General features: G+C 36.8%; 1 protein-coding gene across 25 annotated transcripts in view; it reads left to right on the forward strand.

Moving 5' to 3' along the window:
* Window positions 1-17,835, forward strand: part of Phldb2 (pleckstrin homology like domain family B member 2) — a 218,144-nt gene extending 200,309 nt beyond the window's left edge. For 17 of the 25 annotated variants that reach the window (XM_074073079.1, XM_074073083.1, XM_074073101.1 and 14 more), the window contains 7 exons: window positions 790-810; window positions 3,854-4,058; window positions 8,318-8,408; window positions 9,298-9,444; window positions 11,394-11,613; window positions 15,360-15,445; window positions 16,049-17,835. In XM_074073079.1, coding sequence (XP_073929180.1) covers window positions 790-810; window positions 3,854-4,058; window positions 8,318-8,408; window positions 9,298-9,444; window positions 11,394-11,613; window positions 15,360-15,445; window positions 16,049-16,189 — 911 coding nt within the window. In that variant the 3' untranslated portion in view covers window positions 16,190-17,835. Of the gene's footprint in view, window positions 1-789; window positions 811-3,853; window positions 4,059-8,317; window positions 8,409-9,297; window positions 9,445-10,941; window positions 11,374-11,393; window positions 11,614-15,359; window positions 15,446-16,048 lie in introns of those variants that run through there. The other 8 variants (XM_020156247.2, XM_074073096.1, XM_074073080.1 and 5 more) reach the window with 2 other exon arrangements.
* Window positions 17,836-20,956: the final 3,121 nt, after the last annotated feature.

Below are 20,956 nucleotides of genomic sequence, written 5' to 3' on the forward strand. Positions count from 1 at the left end.
TGAGGCCCCGAGTTCAAACCCCAGTGCTGTCAAAAAGAGCGAGAGAGAGAGAGAGAGAGAGAGAGAGAGAGAGAGAGCAGAGAGAGAAGGATGGGCATTGTGGTAAACATAGGCTAAGTTTGAAATAGAGTATTTCTCCTTTATAAAGGCCAGGTATATAAGTAAGGCAGGTTACAGTAGAAGGGTGGAAGGATTTAAGAAACTCCTACTTATTCATTCCATGTAAGCCTTTTTTCTAAGTATATCTTAGTGGGGAGTGAAGAAGAGTTTAACAGACTGGCTTGAATAAGTAAGATGGTTATTACTGAGTCTAGGTAGTAAGCTATAGGATGTTAGAGAACTTGTTATATAAAATCCCAATATAAAATTCAAATAATTAAATGGCATTTTTCAAACCCCAGCTCTTAAAATCTAATCTATTTTCTATTGTCTATTATTTATAGATATAATATTATTTTTAATTCTTCTTATTTTCTGGTGGATGAATATGTGTAAAAAATCTTTCCCCTGTAAAAAATCTTTTTTGACTATGCATGTATCATCAGGTTTTTTTTTTAACTTCTTTAGCTATTCTGTCTAAACTTAGATCGAATCTAAAAATGTAACATCATCCTGTGTTCAACTGGTGTTATTACTAACACCATAAAGACTGCATGTTGGACGTGCTGTATATTTTGCCTGTCCCCTTGTCTTCCTTTCTGATCTTGTACCTTTTTCCCTTTCTCCCTCATTGTCCTTTATTCCTGATTTGTCCTGTACCACCTTCTTCTGGCTGTGGACTGTCATTAGGAAGAATGAATTCCTCAGCAGGTGAGCTATGATAGGCTGAATTGTCAGAAATTCTGGTTAGTTTATCCTCGTAAGCCCAGATTATAATTTTAAGTCATCTCATTTTCTATATTAAGGGCCAGATAACCATATAAAAGTATATAGTATATAACACACATTCAGAACACATTCTCCATATTTCATAATGGTTAACTCACAAAGGACCTTTTGGGACCAATTAGCCAGAATTCATTAAAAACAATGCATTAAAAACAAGAGAAAAAAATGAGTCTTGTGTGTCCAATCTAATGACTCTCTTAGGCAAAGAAGAGAGCTAGGTTGGTTTGTTTTGTAGTTAGGTGCTATGAGAAAAGCCTGATAATGAGGTCTTGCTTTATAGAACTGATAAACTACCCCTTAAGCAGCTATACTGTTTGGATAGGAAGGATTTGGAGCATTTTTAAGGCCCTTTTAATTTTTTAGTTGCTTTTGCTCTGGTGAACATTATTCTTGCTATGTAATTAAAAAATAAAAACAAAAGCCAAGTAGACTTGGATTGAGAAAGTCTCATTTTTTTCCAAGTCAGTTCCTTTACACCACCTCAAACAGTACATGCATTCCACTTCCTTATTTGGCCACTGAGATAGTTGGAATTTACAGATGCAAAGTGAATTCATTCAGTGACTATGGGTCTGTGACACTCCTTATCTCCACCATTGGTTCTTCTTGGGACTTTTACCAGCTCCCTCCTGCAGTCTCTGGCTCCTCTGTGCTCTTTTTACTATTGAAAGTACCTGTGCCTTTAGATGGCCAGGCCAGAACCCAAATCCCAAAACCAGTTCTTCACAATTGCATGGGTGCAGTTCCAGGGTCACAGGAGAGAGGTCTGTGTCCTTATTTGTAATGGGAGGGTAATTTCTTTTTTGAATTTGTTCAGCAGAGAGGGAGAGGGAGTTGGGTTTATTTTCACAGTGAATTGTTGCAAATTGGCAGCAATGTTCAACTCCATACAGTGAACATTCTTACTCATTGGATCCGTGGGAAATGAAAATCCTGCGTTCAGAAAGACAGACTAATTAGCCACAGGCTTTGTCATTGAAGTTGCCATGACAATATAAGGTGCTTATCCTGCTACCAGATGGCTAGAAGGTTCTTTCAAACATAGAGTCAAACCTCAACAAATAGCAAGTAAATTGGGGAATTTATGTTGACAATCCTTAACACAGTTCACATTGGGGTATAGCTGTGCCTTGTACACACCTTTGACAAATTTGAGTCATTGTAGTTTGCTGTCTCTGTCACCTGAAGGCTGTAAGTTCATTTTTCTATTCTCTGGTATTTTTGAAGAAAACAAAGCAAACAAAAACCACAACCCTGGAAGATCTGAGGATCAGGGCAACAATTGTTTTAAGAAGAAGAAATGTACTTGCCCTCTTTGTGCTGCCCCAGTAAGGTGATAATGGCCTCATAGAGACTGGCTTTTCCTCCCTGTGGAAAACTGAAGGAGAGGGTTGGAGGTTAGGACACACACAGTCATTGTCAAGGACATAATTCTTGTATGCTGTAAGTTACCCAACTATCTTTTAAGGATTTGTTTTTCATAGGAAAACAAGGACATGTCTCCCACGTAGCTAGTGCCATTGTGAACATTTTCTGTTCATAAGGAAATACACGTGCCCAACCTTTTTACACAATGTCTGGTTTTTGTCCTTTTCATAATAAATATTTGGAAATAATTTAAAAAGAGAAATTAATAATTCTAAAAGTTTAAGTGTAAAAGGTAAATGATTAATGAATTATTTTGCCTTTTTTAAAAAAAGGCTCAAGTTTTTTAGAGATGCACTGTCTTCATTTAATACTTTATGTGCTGATGGTTATTATTAATGGTATTCTAGCCTCTCTGTCTACTTCTATGCTTTGTATTTTTCTTAGTTAAGTGATCTGTGGCTTTAATATTCATGTGTTTATAATTTGTAAGATTATATGAAAGAAACTTATTTCCCTAGAAATACATTAATCTGAAATAATGTATTTTCATTTAGAGAGCCAAAGCTGCTCCAAATACGAATGGCATGAAAACTGCATGAAACTAAAATCACTTTATAAGAATTTTGGGTGGTTAATGCTTTGTTAAATCACTTGAAACTAGAGATAAGATTTCTGTTTCTAAATGGAAATGTTTTAATTAATAGCTGGGGAAGTTCTTTGGAATTACTTCCTTTCTTTTGTCCTCTTGCCTAATTTTTGGTTATTTCATTACTAATTAGAAGCCTCATGGAAAGGTAGATAGAGCCCAAGAGAAGAGGTGAAGTTCAAATGGTCTAATTGTAAACTCTTAATAGCCTTGGTATTAACTTCCTGGGTAATGGGAGCTATTTGAGTGGAGATTTCTCTATTAGGGAGGAAGAGATCATAAACTATACAAAAAAAAGGTTTAAAGAATTAGGGATTTGTTTAACTGTACCATCCTTGCTTCCTATGTGTATGATAGAGGATTGAGAAGAATACAATTTGATTCGTAATGCCTAAAATCAGAAAATCAGCTCTCAGAGAGCAAGCCATAATAATAACACGAGGTAAAACCAATAAACTAATGTGGCGAAGTACCAGGATAAAGAAGCTTTTTTGACTTATGGTGCTTTTGATCCTACTGATGTGTAACTTTTCAATGGCTGTCACTGGCTAGCTGGCTTGCTTGTCACTGAGCATCATCTTACCTTCACTTGAACCCAGCTATTTCTAGAGAATTCAAGGCCTTTAATTGGAATTCTGTTTCCTTTTTTTTCCTTTTGGGCTTGTGTGTGCTGGTATGTTGTTTTCAGTTGTGCTGAGTTGTAGGAATGGGATTAAAAAAGTACCAAGAGACTTCATAGACACATCGTCGCTCACAGGACCACTTCTTTGAAATTCTTGCTTGCACTGAGTGTGATGCTTTTTCTTTGATCTTCTTGGCTTCAAAACAAACTAGACCAGGACCCAAATTTCATGTGCAGATGTTTCTGGTTGCTGGCTTGAGTTTGCAGACTTAGAAGATTCTATGACTGGCAAATGAAGCATATTTACATACTTACGGCTCTTTCCTTAGGATATAATCACCAACAGATGAGTGAAGGGCAAAGGCAGAAATCTGAATTTTACAACCGCACAGCATCTGAATCAAATGTCTACTTGAATAGTTTCCATTATCCAGGTCATAGCTACAAGGACCAGGCCTTTGACACCTTGAGCCTGGACAGCTCTGATAGCATGGAGACAAGCATCTCTGCCTGCTCACCTGACAATATCTCCAGGTAAGACTGATTGATGGGTGTAGCTTCTGGTTTGGAAAACCCACTTATAGTTTCAAAGATAAACTCATCAATTTGAGACATTGTAGATGTATAAGCCCAAATTTTTGAGTCATAAAGAGTCTATGACACAGAAGAGAGCTGGGTATCATGGTGACCCTTAAAACTAGTTTCTTTTGTCCAGGTGTGTTGGATCTCACGTGTAATCCTAGCTACTTGGGAGTCAGAGGTAGGAGGATTGTGGTCTGAGACCAGCCTGAGCAAAAGCAAGAGATCCTCTCTGAAAAACAAACTAAAAAAGCAAAAAGGGTGAGGTGCGGCTCAAGTAATGGGTCACTTGCCTAGCAAGCACATGCCCTCAGCACCTCCAAAACAAAGTAGTCTTATGTGACTTAGTCAGTCAGACATTATACGATCCATTTCCTACTTTATCTTACTGCTTTACACTTGAGTTCACATTTCTGCTGCATTTCAAAATTGAGTTGCCTCTGTTGGTGGGCTCTAAGCTCCATTTGCACTGCTTTTAATTAAAGAAATCATTTCCAACAATAGAGTCAGAACTTCAGAGGGTTTTCTTTTAAGCATTTGGTTTGGTAGACATAAAGCATTAGCTATTCTGTACATTAAAATGTTTGCAAAGATTTAACCATTCACATTTGTTTTCATACTTTGGGTCAAGCAAAAGCAGTATGATGGAATTTGGACCAAAGGTGCATCTGAAATACAGTGTTTCTTCTCTTCTGAATCTTTAGCAATGAATGCCCTGCCTCCCACTGCCACCTATTACGTAAAACCAGAGACAGATCATGCCCTCTGTTCTGTTTCCTAAGGACCCTCCTGAGCTTCTTACTGACTTCTCAGAGAGGGCAAGGAACTCCCAGGTCTCTTTGCCTTTGACCGTATTGGTCCTTAACATCTTCTCGAAGTCTGAGCACAAAATCAAGGCTTAGAAAGTTAATGGAGGTAGTGGTAATAGGCGCTATCTCTGTTGGTCATATGCAGAGTTCTATTCTATAAGACAATTTAATAATTTAACAGAATGGGAGTTTTGTGCAGAATTCACTCTCAATTGCCAGTTTTCTAAGACCCAAGACCTATTTTCTGAGATTTATGTTTGTTTACCAGTGTAAATAATGATGCCAAAAAAACCAAACCAATGTTTAACTCATGTAACTTTCTGGTAGTCACAAAAATGATGTCTCAACAGAAAGTGAAGGTCAAATGCTCCCACAGTTGAGTAATTCTATAACTGGCTTTTGTGATGTAATAAACCACAAAACCAAGTTTGTGCCACTGGAATTTCAGCATGGAATTACTTCTTTAATAGACTTATAATTTAGGGATATTTTAATGCATAATTTTAAAAAATCTTAAGCACAGCAAATTTCTTAAGCTCATTATTATTCTTTATACCAATCTTCAAGAAGCTCCCAATTAAGGATGCATTGTCATAACACACATTCCAGACATTAATTAGTTCCTTTTACTTGATTTCCTGGTTTATCACCTCATTTTCCATCACAATAAAACATAAAAACTTATCATAGTATAACATGAATGTTTTTAAGGCACCAAAGAGGAATACCTACTTTTCTCTCTTTCCCTTTTACACTCAAACTTTTATAAGCCTCTTCAACTTTGTCTTCAATTTGATGAAATTCTGAATCCACATTTATTAGTAGTATCTGACCACAAGGATGGGTTATCTGCAGTTGCTAGCACAGCAGGGTCAGTTCTGTAAGGACAGTCGTCATGTCATGCACAACTCTTGCCAGGAGGATCATTCTACAATGACACCATCACAGAAAGAATTAATGGGTAGGCATGTCTCACCAGGCACACTATGCAAAGTAATGAATATGTTAATTAGCTTTATTGTGGCAATCATTTCATGATGTGTGCATATATTAAACCATCACATTGTACACCATAAATATATACAATTGTCAATTGTACATATGCTCAATAAATCTAAGAGAAAACCTAAGTAGATTTCTAAGTGAAATCTAAGTAAATATAGTCTGTACAAAAATGCCTCAAAAACAGGCAAACTATTGGTAAGTTTATTTTTATAATCCTTTTCTTTTGTTGTTGGTGTTAAGGATTGAACACAGGGCCTCACACATGGTAAGCAATACTACTGAGCTAAATCTTCAGTCCTAATTTTTTTTTAATTGGTGAGATCTTAAGACCTAGATTCTCTTTAAGTCTTATGAAAAAAAATTGATATTTTTGTTTCAGCAGACAATTGGCTAAGTTAGGTTCAGACCACAAATATCTCCCAGCCTTTTGTAGGCTGTGGATTCAATGTCAGCTCTGTTTTTTTAAGCTTTTGTAGTACACAAGGTCCTTTGTGGGGGTTGGGGGGCTCTCAGTGCCAGCATGGGATATTAGCAGTAGTAGTTAAATAAAGGCTCAGATCTCATTTAAAAAAAAAAAAAAAAAAAAACCTAAGACTTTGTGAAACTCAAATGATTTCCAAGTTCATTGGAGGTGTAAGGCATACATATCTGATGTCAAAGGCAACCCTATAGAATGTAAATGCAATTTTGTGCTGTATGTGGCCCACGGGCATACAATGTCTTCACCTTGCTCAGTTGGGCCAGTAACATTTGTGCCTTTTCCCACTATGCATCAGGAATTGTCAACAAAACAAAATGAGAATCTTTATACAAAAATTGAAGAATTTTTCTTGAATTCTTGTTAGCTGAAAAGAAGACTTTTCCTTTTGCATTTCTCCCAATAGCTAATGGAAACAGTAATAATAAAATACTGTTTTCTCTTTCCCAGGAGAAAACATCTGGCTAAAAACTGGCCCTAAATCACCCTGCAAAGCGCAGCCTAGTTGTTAAGCTCTCTCCGGTGGGTGGTTTTGTAACAGGCTGGCAGTGCTGACTTTAAGATATGCCATATACCTTGGGTTACTGTCATCATTTATTTCTTCAAAAGAACCCTTAGCCCTAGATTTAAATTATCCTAGGTTTGATTTTATCAAAAATATAATTTATTATACTAAATTAATTGATTGATTAATTTATATTATATTAATGATTATTCATAACCAAGAGGTCTCTGCTTATTCATCTTATATACATTTTTATAAATGCTTTTATGTGTGTGCCTGCTGTGCCAGACTCTGCTATGGAGATACAAGCAGGAATGTTTGTGTTCAAGCAGGCTGGTAAGAACACAGGTACTTAAGTGACTGCACAGCACCCAAGCACAGGACACAGCTGTGGCTCCAACAGCAAGATAAACAAGCTATGACCTAGGCCAGGGCCTTCTTTCCCAGAAAGTCAAATAAAATGTGAACAAGTAAAAACAAAATTTTTTTTATTAAACATTCCCAAATATTTCTCTTTCTCTTTTAGTTACCCCAATCATTCTGGTAGCTTTCGCTCCTTTAGTTTCTTCCCTTCACTTGTCTGCATGATGTCTTTTCCAAGATGCATTTCTTTTGAAGCTCCTAAATCCCTTTGTGCAGTTTCCTTATTAGTAAGGTGGATGGGGACTTCTACAAAACTGCCCATCACCCACCCACCCACTGCATCTATAGGAGAAGTCATCTCTAAGTTGGCATTCTCATTTAAACCCATTCTCTTTCTTTCTTTTTTTTTTCTTTTGGCAGCACTGGGGTTTGAACTTAAGTCCTCAGGCTTGCTAGGCAGGCTCTCTCTCCACGACTTGAGCCACTCTGCCAGCCCTTTGGCATCATCATTTAAGAAGTGAAATGCTGATGTGTGTAAAAGACACAATGGAAAGCAGTGGTGATACACATTCCCCAACCTAATAAAGTGACTTCAGACTTGGTGTCACTTGCATAGAGCTTGAGGGATAGTCTTGTCGATCTGACCTCTGGATCATTGAAGTAGTAGAGAGCCTTCCTACCAGCCATCATTGGTAGACCTTAAAGGATGGATGCACTTAAGGTTATACTTATAAGGCTTGGCTTTGGCTTGTTTCTGAGTATAGCAGTTCACATTAGCATTATTTTGCTTGCTTATTTTTCTCTCCTAAACCAAAGTAAGTCACTGTCACCTACAATTTTCTGAGTTGAATTGATTTGCCTCCTCAGATCAATGACTTGTAGGGAACCCTTCAAGCTTTATCTGCTTGGATTTTGTCATGCACTCCCCTTGTCCGTGTGTGTGTGTGTGTGTGTGTGTGTGTGTGTGAGAGAGAGAGAGAGAGAGAGAGAGAGAGAGAGAGAGAGAGTTACAAGTCTGAACCAATATTCTTAAAAGGCTTTTTGTTTAATTCAGTGCCAGCACTTCAAATATTGCCAGAATAGAAGAAATGGAGAGGCTGTTGAAACAGGCTCATGCAGAAAAGACCCGACTGCTTGAATCCAGGGTAAGCCTAGTATCTTTCTGGCAGAGTCTGTGCCAAGGCAGCTGGTGTATCAGGAAGCACCTCTCCTTTAAAAGCCTTAATAAAGTTGTGACCTTGGTGTAGTCACTCAGTCTCTTTTCTTATTGGAAAAGTAAAGGTGTTAGAGAAATTATTTCTAAGACTCTTTAACATACCACCATTTTCCATAATTTGAAGTGTACACACAGCATTGACAGAGATTGAAATGGATGATTTGTACTTTTTTTCCACTGTGATGGCAGCTTTGTGTTTTTGCCAAGGAACAAGAATGGCCTGTCATGATGCCTTCCCCCTTCTCTTGCAGCTTGTGCTAACTGCACTATTTTAACATTAAAAATCCTATGTTATTGTGACTGTATTTCAAGCCAGAATCAGAACTTCCTTAGGAATCCCCCCAAATGCCTTTGCACCCTGCCCTGAGGGCACCTCCTTTCCTTTCCTAACTTCCATGTGCTTCCTCTGTGACCTTCAGCCAAGAAAGCTGCAAAACAACCAGTGACCCATGGCCTTCAGTTAGAAGAGCACAGTCCAAACAAAGGCCAAATCTAATGGCTAGAGTCTTAGAATTTGTAAGACTTTTTAATTGTAAATTAAAGAGCTGTGGTCATTAACACAAAATGATTGAATGTATGGATTTTCACCTAAACCAATATTTAATTGTTAATTAAATTTAATGATTGCATTTCTGCATATGGTGAGCTTGAAAGCTAGGCCAGGGGTGATTATGGGTTGTGTTAGCCCTTGTTATATATTTTAAGAGACTAGAATGTAAACCAAAAATCGTCTAGTGAGATTTTTGGTTTTAATACTAGTTTTTCAGTATAAACAAGTATGTCTTCAAATAAGCATTGTTCTGCATAATGATATTTAGGAACGGGAAATGGAAGCCAAAAAACGAGCTCTGGAAGAAGAAAAACGACGCCGAGAAATCCTGGAAAAACGATTACAGGAAGAAACTAGCCAGAGGCAGAAATTAATAGAAAAGGAAGTAAAAATACGGGAGAAACAAAGGGCACAGGTTGGTCCTTCAATCTGAATGCATAAGTGTTGGCTGCCCTCTGGTGGTCATTTTGTAGAAAACAGCTATTCTGTATTTGAGAATGACTTCCTTTGATTGCAGGTTACAGCTTAGCAGAATGGTTAAGAGAAAGATGTGTGTTAATGTATAAAGCACATGAGATTACTTTAAAATTTCTAGAGAACTAAAATGACAGCTTACTTACGTTGAACATGTTGGTGGGAGAGTCACTTTCTTCTACCCATTCTCTGAGCTACATTTTAAAAGAGAATATATATACATCTATATGTGTATGTATACCTCTATGTATCATCTATCTGTCTATCTATCTATCTAAACAACTTTGAAAAATGTTACCATATTGGCTGCTGGAAACAATACAATGCCTAAACTAAAACATTCAGTTAAGAAAAAGAAAGATTCTATTATGCCATCTTTTAGGAGCAAACATACCAAAACAGGATAAATTTTACCAGTCCAATTTCTTGGTGGTATTGCTAGTATTTCTTTTCTTTTTGTAACCACCACTTTATCACATGTGTCCCTTTTGCTATACATTCTATTGGCAAACTCAAGCCAAATTCAGGAAAACCAATCATTTTGTTTAACTTCCTAACTTGGTTATCGTAGATTTGCAATCTCTGTTCCTATTACTATTAGCTTCTTGTATAATATACACTCTGTATTTTCTAAGGATCAAATAAAATATTAAATAAATAAAATTACTACATACTTGAAGGTCAAATCGATTTTATCAAAGTTGGTCATTTATCTAGTACACTCAAAAGCAAGGGGAATCATTTCACTTATTCTTTTCAGTTACTGGCTGTTAGATAATACAGCAGTTAGGGATTATCTTTAAAGCTTTGTGTGATTTTAGGTATTGGTAAACTTGTGGCACCTGTCTAAAAATCAAAGATAAAATAGTGAATAGAGATGGAAAGTAACACTTGTTCATTTGATTTCATTATGCCCAACCTCTGCCAAATTCTAATTCTCAGTGAAGGCCATCCATGCCTAATTAATCTCTGAAGCCAAACCAAAAGGCACAATTCTATTTTAATCCTCATTATAAGTTTTGCCTCCAAGTATGTGATTAGATCATTGTCCCCAGGACTGAAGGGCTGGGTTATTTAACAGAATAAAATAAAGCAGCATTGAAGAACCATCACCCATGGTGATATGTGCTTCTTGGATTAGATGAGCCTTGGCCCTCACTGTTGGTAAAATCAGAGGTACTGGAAAACATCCCCTTGGCCTCTCCTCCTGGACAGCTCATTACATTAGATCCAGCTCTGATACTGCATCTAACTTTATTTGAACTTCATTTTTCAAAACATACCCCTCTGCCTTCAATTTCTAGCAGATAACACCCTGATAGAAAGCTGATGTTTACAGCTCCGTGGACTTTCTTGGGTCTCTACTTACTCAATAGCATTTAATAAAACATGCCAAGTCTGGGATTACTTAAGGAGAACTGTTGTTAAATTGTGGCAGGGAGAACTCCTGGAAACTTGCCAGTGGAGGAATCCCGGCGTGCAGGGAGCAGCCCAGATAACTTCATGCTTCACTTCACGGTGTTAAATGCTAAGTACCACTTTGAAGCTTCAAAAACAACAAAACATTTTTCTATTCCCTCATTTTCTTATCTCAAGGAATAGAACCTATTAGCCTGAATTTATCCACTGTTTCCTACTCAACATTCTATGTACTTTTTAGTCTTTGCTTTGTTTATCATGAGATCTTGCAATTCCATGGGCTTTTTTTAGGGGTGGGGGCGGTACTGGGGTTTGAACTCAAGGCCATGCTCTTCATAGGCAGGTGCCCTACCATTTGAGCCACACTTCCAGCCTTTCCATGGGCATTTCAGACCTTAGGCCCTGATTTTAAACATCTGTAAAGTGAAACAAATAACTATCTAAGGACGGAATGGCTTCGTCACTTTCCAGGCTCGTCCTTTGACGCGCTATCTGCCTGTCCGAAAGGAAGACTTTGACCTGCGGAGTCACGTAGAGACAGCTGGCCACAACATTGACACCTGTTACCACGTCTCCATCACAGAAAAGACCTGCCGAGGATTCCTCATCAAAATGGGTGGAAAAATTAAAACTTGGAAAAAACGTTGGTTTGTTTTTGATCGGAATAAAAGAACATTTTCTTACTATGCAGGTAGGTGATTAAAAACAAATTGAAGTGCTATGTTTGAATCTATTAAAGAGCAAGGCAACTGAAATTCAGTAACCTGTAGTCCCCAATGTGGGCAACATGGTGCAGATCCTGTCTCAAAAGAAAGAAAACCAGAAATTAAATATAAGCAGATAGGTTGGTGAGTGATAAAGTTAATGGCAATATTAGCTTCATATATGTATGTTATTTTATATTCAGGTTATATAGTTTAATATGAATTTCTTTTCTATAAATAATAAAAATCATGTTAGTTTAAACGTGTGAATTAGTCTATTCTAGTTCTGAAATAAACTGCAGTCCAAATATATTGAATGGAATTTATTTTTTGCATTAAACTATTGCCCTTTAAATTACAAGGCCAGGAAAGGGTTTTTTTTTTTGCCATATGTTCTATTTAAATCACACATAATTAGCAGCTGTAGCTGACAGTTATTCAGCTTTAGTTTACAGGCTGGTATGATCTTTTAAGTACAGAGAGAAAATCTCATGAGTAAACTAGTGAATAAGTAAGCATTTATTAAGTCTCTGAAACATTTTTAAATTATTAAACACTGCATTATAAGAAACATACCCTACTTAATCTTATATAAATACATGAATATTAGTGTAACTGGCACACTTATTAAGAAGCCTTTTATTTACTCTTGGACCATATGTGAAACACGAGTCTGGCTCTGCCGTGTGTCCAACTGCTGTTGAGGAGTGGTGTCGAACTGATGTCATGCTGACTGTGTTAGTCCTCATGAGCAGTGTCAGGAGTTGCTATAAACTGTGTCAATGTGATAAATGTAAAGTAACAGTTCAGTCATTTTATCTATCTGGTGAGGTCAGATGTGAGAAGGAGTAAAGGAAACCACTGGCCCAGGAGGCCCAGAATGGGGATAGGGAACAGGCAGGGCACTGTGCCTTTTAGCGAGGGACTCTTTGGGTGGTCTCTAGTTGCTTCAGAAGCCAGCAGCTGAAGCAAATGGCCTGTACCTCACAGGTCCCTGTTTTCCTCTCTAGGGCTTTCTGACCTTGGGTTTTATAAAAACCCAGAGCATCTCTTTTCAGTTAGTATACTAGAAAAGATGCCTATTTAATAAGAAGTCCAATCAGTGTCGGAAAAATGCATGAACAAAATTTTTCAGTGTTCTAGTCCCCATAGGCAACCTCACCAAGAGTTTTGATAGTAAAAATTTAAAAGACCTTCAGAACAGCTTCACATCCTCCTGTATTCTGTGAACCTTATTTCATTTTGTCGTTCATCAGCCATGTGACTTGGACAGCTCCCTGAGCCACCTTCTTCAAACCTATGTCCTTCCAACCCATGCAAATGCTTTTTCCAAATTAAAGTTCTGGGTGACTGGTTTTCAATTTTATTTTAAATATCAAAACCTTGTTGGCATGTAAAAGATCACTCAGACCCTTAATACTTAAAATGTTTTCATCAGCTTTTTAATATTACACATGATGTAACTGAGCTGTGAGACCTATTTGGACAAATGCTGTCCATTTGGCTCTGTTTGCAGCCATCACCCATCAGCTTTGTCTGCTGTCACTCCTGCCCCATCCCTTTTGCAAACACAGGCATAGTCTCCATCCAGACATCCTGATTGTAGCACAGGCTGTCTGAGACCCTACAGCTTGCCAAAAGAGGTAATGGCTTTGTGTGCACAAAGGAGCTGCAAATGTGAATGCTGAAAGCTAAAAAAAAAAAAAAAAAAGCCCCAGGCCCCCATTTTGTGTATGACCCTGGCTTCTGACCTTGGCTCCTGTACATTAACTGGGAACTTTAGGAGAGTCTGTAAAGAAAGTGGAGGTGCAGGAACCATGTCTGTGTTGATGGAAATCAATGCTGTTGGAAGAGGCAGAATGAATGGCATTATCTCATCAATGCACAGAAGCATTATCGATCCCTTTAGCTCAGGCTTATGTTTCAGAGTGGTTTCTCACTAATGATGCAAACAAAAGCTTCATTCCTGAGTTTTCTGCCTACTTGAAATGCTGACATTTACTTTTATCTCCAGTTTTTATTTTAATCCATTTTGAGAAAACAAGGTATTAGTGTGTTCCCATGAATCATAGAAAGAATCCTTCCAGCAAATGTTTGAGAGATACACTGACCTTCTCTCTCACTGAAACTGGTTGGACCCCACTGAGCATGACATTAATTAAAACAATATTTCCCAAGAAAGAACAAAAGCAAACACATAAAAATATGGTTCATAGTCAAAAAAGAAAGGAAAATTCTGAGTTCAATGCAATTGAATGTATTAAGTCTATCTTCTATGAAACTTCTCTGGGCCATTATTTTTCAAACTAGCTTTTTGCCAGTATTGGAGAAAGACAGCATGCACTTAGTAAAAAATTCAAAATATAATGAAAGTAAATCTCCTACCACAGAAGTTCTGACCTGCTCCCACTGTTCAATCTGAAATGTTCTTTCAGATTTTCTCTACTCATTTTATGTTTCATTATGGATATATATGTATATATACATATACATATACATACATATATATACTAATTTCTTTTATACAATTTGGAACCAAAATTATTCAGTCTATTTGCACCCTATTTCACATGACAATAACTCAAGATTTCCTTTTCTTCCTTTTTTTTTTTTTTTTTTCTGAGACATGATCTCCTAGTCCAGACTGGCCTGGGACTCACTATGTAGCCCAGGCTGGCCTCAGGGAGATGGGATTACAGGTATGCTCTACCATTCCCTTTGGGAATAAATAGGTATGCCTTAGTCATTTCAGTGGCTCTCCAGACACCATTGCCTGGCTGGCCTGCAAATAAGCAACCCTCTCTTAAAACTCAGCAGATTTCTTGCAGCTGTGCATCACAATAAACATAGATCGTGGGCTTCTGTACATGTGAGTAGATTTTACACAGTAAGGTTTTCAAGTGTAATTGCTGAGTAGGAGGATTTTTTGCATTTTTAATTGGGTTTGTTTTACTAATTGCCTTCCAAAAGAGGCCATCTGATTTGCATTTCCACCAACAAGATATGACAAAGTCTCTTTCCTTGCTTCTTCCACCATACTTTTAAAATTCTTTAATATACTCACATTCATTATGACCCTTCGAAGTTTAAATTATAAAATACTTCAAGAACTTAACAGATCACAGAGTGGTGCTATTTGGTTGATGTTTTGGTTAGTTTTGTTCTTTTGCTAAATATGATAAACTTTTGGAAATGTGTTTAGGAAATGCACTGAAAGGACAGTAAATTATTGGCATTTTCAAGTTCTGTTGAAAATGGGGAGAAATGGAGCATGCTGGACAAGCTTGACAGGAAAGAAATATAAGTAGAATGTTATTTAAATTATAAGTAAAACACACACACTTAAAATTTCATTACAACAGATCTGCATATTAATAGTTCCATTACAAAGACAGTCTTGGAGAGTATGGGCAGTGATTTGTGTGAGTGCCGGTAATGTTTATGTTTTGAATGTTAACTGGATAGTCTGCAATGCTGGCTTATCTTTAACTGCTAATTTGCTAAAGATCCTTGGACAAAGTCATTGATTCTCTTTGGTTTGTAGCTGAGAATTTCATGGTTTTCTTTTTTTATATAGAAATAGGGCTAATGTACTAACTCAGGTTATCTGACTTAATCTTAGATAATTTAAATGCTAAATATTTTAATATATTTTAATGATAAGTATCATGAGATTATCATTTTCCTTTTCATCAGTGCTAATAAAGTATTTGACACTTATCTATCTTTGCAGATAAGCATGAAGCTAAATTAAAAGGAGTAATATACTTTCAAGCCATTGAAGAAGTGTATTATGATCACCTCAAAAATGCTAATAAGGTAAACATAAGTTCCCTAAATTTCTGCATAATTTGAATGCATAAATGAGGAAAATGTATTTGAATATTTTAAGTAATTTAGATGTGGTATTCTGGCATAACAGATATGATCAGAGTGGTGCTGGAAAGTTAACATAGAATAAGTCAGATAGCTGGTTCTTTTTGAAGGGAAAAATGTCATGGTGAAGTGAGGAACTATTCTAGAATGTATTGGTTTGGGAAACCTTGCAAAGTGACTGTAAGCATTCTGGAAAGAAGCTACGACACAGTTATGTGGATAACTTATAGGATCTTAATAGAGCTAAGAAAAACAGCTGCTCTTCAGTAAGCTCCTTTCATCAGCAAGGACCATATTTTACAAACTAGTCACTAAGAGAATTAGTGAGCTCTGGGTGAGACTGCTTGTGTAAACTGGCCAGAATGATGGTCAGTATTGAGAAAGGTGTTGAAAGCAAGGGTGGGAGCTACAATGGAGCACAAGTAATACCTGCAGAAATTGCTGTCAATAGGAACTTATAAAGAGGAAGAAACCTTCACATATATCTGTGCTATTTAATGTTCTAGTTACAAGATGTTTGACACTCTTTTTCTTTTTGAATTTTAGAGTCCTAATCCATTACTCACCTTTAGTGTCAAGACGCATGACAGAATCTATTACATGGTGGCTCCCTCACCCGAAGCTATGAGGATCTGGATGGATGTTATAGTTACCGGGGCAGAAGGTTACACTCACTTCCTGCTGTAGTGTACGGGAGCACAGTCCACTTCAGGGCAGACTGCAATAACCTCTTATAAGAATGAAGCCATACCAGATGCAATCCCATATAGAAAGACCTAATGGACCCATCCCTTTAGCTGTGTGCACTCAACTATTTTCATATTGAGAAGTCTTTTATAAAAAAAAATTAAAAGATGGGATTTTAATTCAAAGCTTGATCTAAACAGCAAAAGAATTGAAGCTCCTGTGAGAAATAAATACGATTTTGATAAATGCATCACTTATACAAACATTTCTTATGAACTATTTTTTATCAGTTGATTTTGGTTAAAGAAACTAAACAGTTTACAAAATGTATGTATATATGTACTTGGAAATTTAGGATTATTTTAGCATCCAAATCATTGCTATTGACAATATTGATAATCAACTGATTTTTTGTTTTAGAAAGTAGATTTTCTGAATATGAGCAAATAAGGACTTGAGGAGGAGTATGTTTTAGGAGTTTTGCCTTAATTTTTCAAGTACTGCACCAAAACCAAAGACTTAGCATGACTTCTGTTTAGCAGTTTCAAGTAATGAACTGCATTTAAGTGTTACTCTGTACTTTAAAATGGTATTTTATATTTTGATGCCATGAAGTGCCCATGAAATTGACTTTTCAGTGTCAACTCCAGCATAAGCCACTGTACATATATAGTAAACCACTTTTTGTAAAAGAGTAACAAAAAGCTGTGTGTTTTAGAAAAAAAAAGCCATCATGGACAACATTCTGTCACATTGGGCAATTTTAAATGAAGAGAATATTTGGTGTTAGGAGTTTGTTTTGCTAAAGATTTTTCCATTCCCAGTGCTGAGAAAAAAGGCAACCAGTAGCCAATTTCCTTTTTCTTTCCTGATTTCTCTTTGCTATGAAGCATTATCTGCTCATTGTACCCTCACCCGACATAATTATGAAATCATGTCTCTTGTTTTCATCAAAGAACAAAGCAATTAAAATACACTGTTTTCAGAAGTGGTGTAGTTCTACAAAAAGGCAAGGAAAATTCACCTTAACATTCTGTATAATATCTTATGTATTTCTTTACAATTAACCTTTGTGTGTAGAGTTAAATTAATTTTTATTGGATGAAATGACTTCAGGCAAGTCTCTTTTATAAGGGTTTTTCAAATGTCATTTATTCTAGCTTTCATGTTTTGTGTGATTGTAAATATGAATGTATTCTTTCCCAAAACATGGCAAATGAATGGAAGTAAAACATAATGATGTTACTTACTGGTACACGTAAAGTGACTAGAAGTGTCTGTAAAACTTTGTCAGGCCTGACTGGGTACATTTTTAAAAAAAGTTTTGCAGTGTAGTTTTATATTTGTGTACACATTGCCAATAATAAGATTTTGCAACTGGATGATACAAGATTTTACTTGAACAATGAAGGACAAAAATCATGATCGTAGAAGACATTTTTAAAATCTGGTTTTGCAGAGATGACTCTTGACCCCTGCAATGATCTAAGACAATGAAATGCAATTGCTAAGATTTTGTTGGTTAATATAAAGATACAGCTTTTCTGTACTGTACTTTCTTCATAGATTTGTAAGGTATTCTAATCAACTTGCATGTTATAAACCTTTTAAATATATATATTAAATATATTGAGTTTGGATTAAAATACATTGAGTTTGGACCTGATTTCCCATTTGAAAGTAAAGTCTTCTTTCATTTGGAGATTGCGTGTCTGTAGGATGGAGTATGGAGCAATCAACAAGTCAAGTGTAGAATTCACATACAGGTTGTTATGTGCTAATATCAAGATTTGTAGTTATAAAAAGCTAAAATAATTAGAAGTCTCTTGGTCACATTCCTATTGCTTACAAAATAAGGTGAATCCTGAAAAAAATCTGACATTTTATTTTTCTGTTTTTGCACTGATGTAGTTATTACTAGTGATTGGGAGGACTATGTTATCCTTTTATTGAAAAGGGGGAAAATCATGCAAATGTGAAGTAAAACCCTGGAGTTTTGCTTGAAGGGGACTTCGTCTCCCTGAACTAATAAACAGGTTTCAAGAAAGAGAGAGGAACTGCTTTTAACAATATATTCTTCTACCCCTCTTTATGTTAATGAAGGAAACATTGACAGTAGGTATCCAGAGTGGAAACAAACTGCTCTGTTGCAAGCCCATCACTGTAGATAAAAGTATCTTCACTTGCTACCAGCCACGTATGTTCCTGATTTGTTGGACTAATAAGAATGAATAGAGAAAATAATCTGTAGGTTTGCTGCTTTTCCCACTATGATAACACTTTCTTGCACATAATATTCAAGAAGACCTGCAAAAATAAGGGGAAAGATAAGGAAAGGAATGATTAAAATTATTTGCAATTAGCCAAAAGCTGCAAGAAGAGTTTGTTAAGATAGAAGCAATGGTGGTGACATTCACTGGAGTGATACTTTTTTGGACTCTACAACAGGCCTAATAGAGAACCAGCAAAATAAGTATCTGTCTTTATTTAACTGGGAAAAGCCTGGTTCAACTGCTCCTTATGAGGCCAGTTACTGGAGAAAGAATGATGGAAAAAGAGCTTTATTGGTAATAAGCTGGCAGGTAGGGCCTTTACTCAAATTCCAAAAGATTTTATGGGGTTTCTGGGGAGTCTAAATTGCACCAGGTAGGTACTAGAATGATCATTAGTTCTTCAGTAATCAGTTCTCTTTAAGTGGTTTCATTCTAATCTACAGGTCATCAGGAATTCTTGTGAACTTAAAAGAAGAGGTCCTATGAGGAGTGTTTGTTCTTTGATGTTTTCCCTTATCCTTTACAGGCAAGGCTGACTTTATTAGTTGATTAGTTGGGGAAAGAGGCATAGGGAAGTGAGGCAAAACAAAAGCAGTGGAAAACAGACATGCTAGTGGTAGGAGTTAACTCATCCATCAGCTTCAAGTATTATATATGCTTCCTATGTGAAAGGTATTATGCCTCTCAGTCTTTATTAACATAACTTTTCCAGTGTGTCCCAACAGGATAGATTCTCAGGACATCAAAGACAGTATGTCCAGCTTTGATGTTTACTCTGGCACCAGTTACTGCTCCAAACTTTATAACCAGGATAGGAGCAGTTTTACACAAAGTTTTATACCAACCACAGTAACTTTAAGCAGAAAATACTAGATAAAGTCTTAGCGTTTGATGTTTATGGCCCCAAGAATTACTTTGAAGCACATTAGAGGTGAGGTTCAGAAATGCTTGTACCAAAATTTACTCAATTATATTTCTACTGTCATTCAATTTTTTCTTCTGTTTTCCTTTAAAAATGGTGCTAGGCTGGGGGCATGGCTACAGTGGTAAGGCACCTATCTAACAAGCAAACCCTAGTACGGCCAAAAAAAAAAGTGGTGCTGATAGATGATACTATGCATCCTTGTGACCTGCTGTTCTTTTTCTATAGGCAATCACTAAGGGGGGCACTGAAAATTATGCGTATTTCAAGTTGCAATAAGTGTGGTCAGACTACTTGACAAAGGATTTTAGAATCCTAGAAACCATACATGAATAACAATTTCCAACACCTTTGCCAATAGTTGGCTCTTTTTAGTTTTTGCTAATCTGATGGGTGAAAAATGGCCTATATTTCTAACTCACATTTTTTCAATTAGTGAGGCTTCACGTTTACTCATGAACTGCTTATTTATGGCTATCAGCCAATTTTATTTGAATTATGTTTTTTTCCCTTATTTCTAGGAGTAGACTGAATAGTACTAATGCATCCATACTGCAACCTATTTTGCTAAGTTCTCACTTGTCTTAAAAGGTTAAAATTTATTAAATATGAATTAAACTTGCCATTAAAATGTTTAAACTCAATCAAACGTGTGTTAAAAATACATTTAAAAAGTATTAAATTGTTTTAAAAATCTCTATTCCTAGACTATATTTTAAATTTTATTTAATTCTCTTGGTTTTTTTCTTCCATTGAGCTCAGTTTATTTACTGAATTTTTTTTTTTTTTTTTTTTTTTGCATATGGCAAGAGGCAGTGGTCAGGATAACCCAAGAATTCAGTGGTCAGGCACTTAAAACCTCTTTTAACAATGAATACGAACTTCAAAAATGAAGGGCAGAATTGTAAAACAGGTCCTGTGAGGGGGTGGGTACTTGCGGGAGGGGAGGGTGAACGGAGGGTGAATATGTCGACGTACTTTATGTGCTTACTTGGAACAGAACAATGAAACCCGTAGTAATTATTTTAAGGGGGGGAGTGAGGGAGAGAGATGGTGGGGGCATACTAAACCAAGGCATATTGTAAGCATATGCGAAAATGTTACAATGAATCCCCCGGTACAACTAATACATACTAATAAAAATGTTTAAAAAAAAAACCCTAGGAACTGAAAGGTGGCGAGGAAGGGCAAATACGATTGAACTCCAAAGGTTTACACACATCAAGACTAAGGTCGACTTGAACGCCTTTCCAGGACAGGTTTAAACAGTCATGGGGCTTGAGCTAGCGTTTCCTGTCTGCTCCCTAGGGCCCTCGCGATCACGAACCGGTTTCCTACCAAGGACCCGAGTTTCCAGCAGCCACTGAGAAGAAAACCTCCTGAGGCCACTCAAAATATTCCCAACTGTCACAGGTGTAAAAACACTTCCTAAAATGAGAAGCGGCAACTCACTAGCAAAGCCTAGAGAAACAACGCCGTACGCATGCGCACTTCCGCGCCGCTTGAGGCGCGTGACGCAATTCAGCAGGGTCCCCCTTCCAGCGGACAGCGCATGCGTACTCTCTGACCTCC

The sequence above is a fragment of the Castor canadensis genome, chromosome 5, assembly GCF_047511655.1.
Source record: "Castor canadensis chromosome 5, mCasCan1.hap1v2, whole genome shotgun sequence".
NCBI lineage: Eukaryota > Metazoa > Chordata > Mammalia > Rodentia > Castoridae > Castor > Castor canadensis.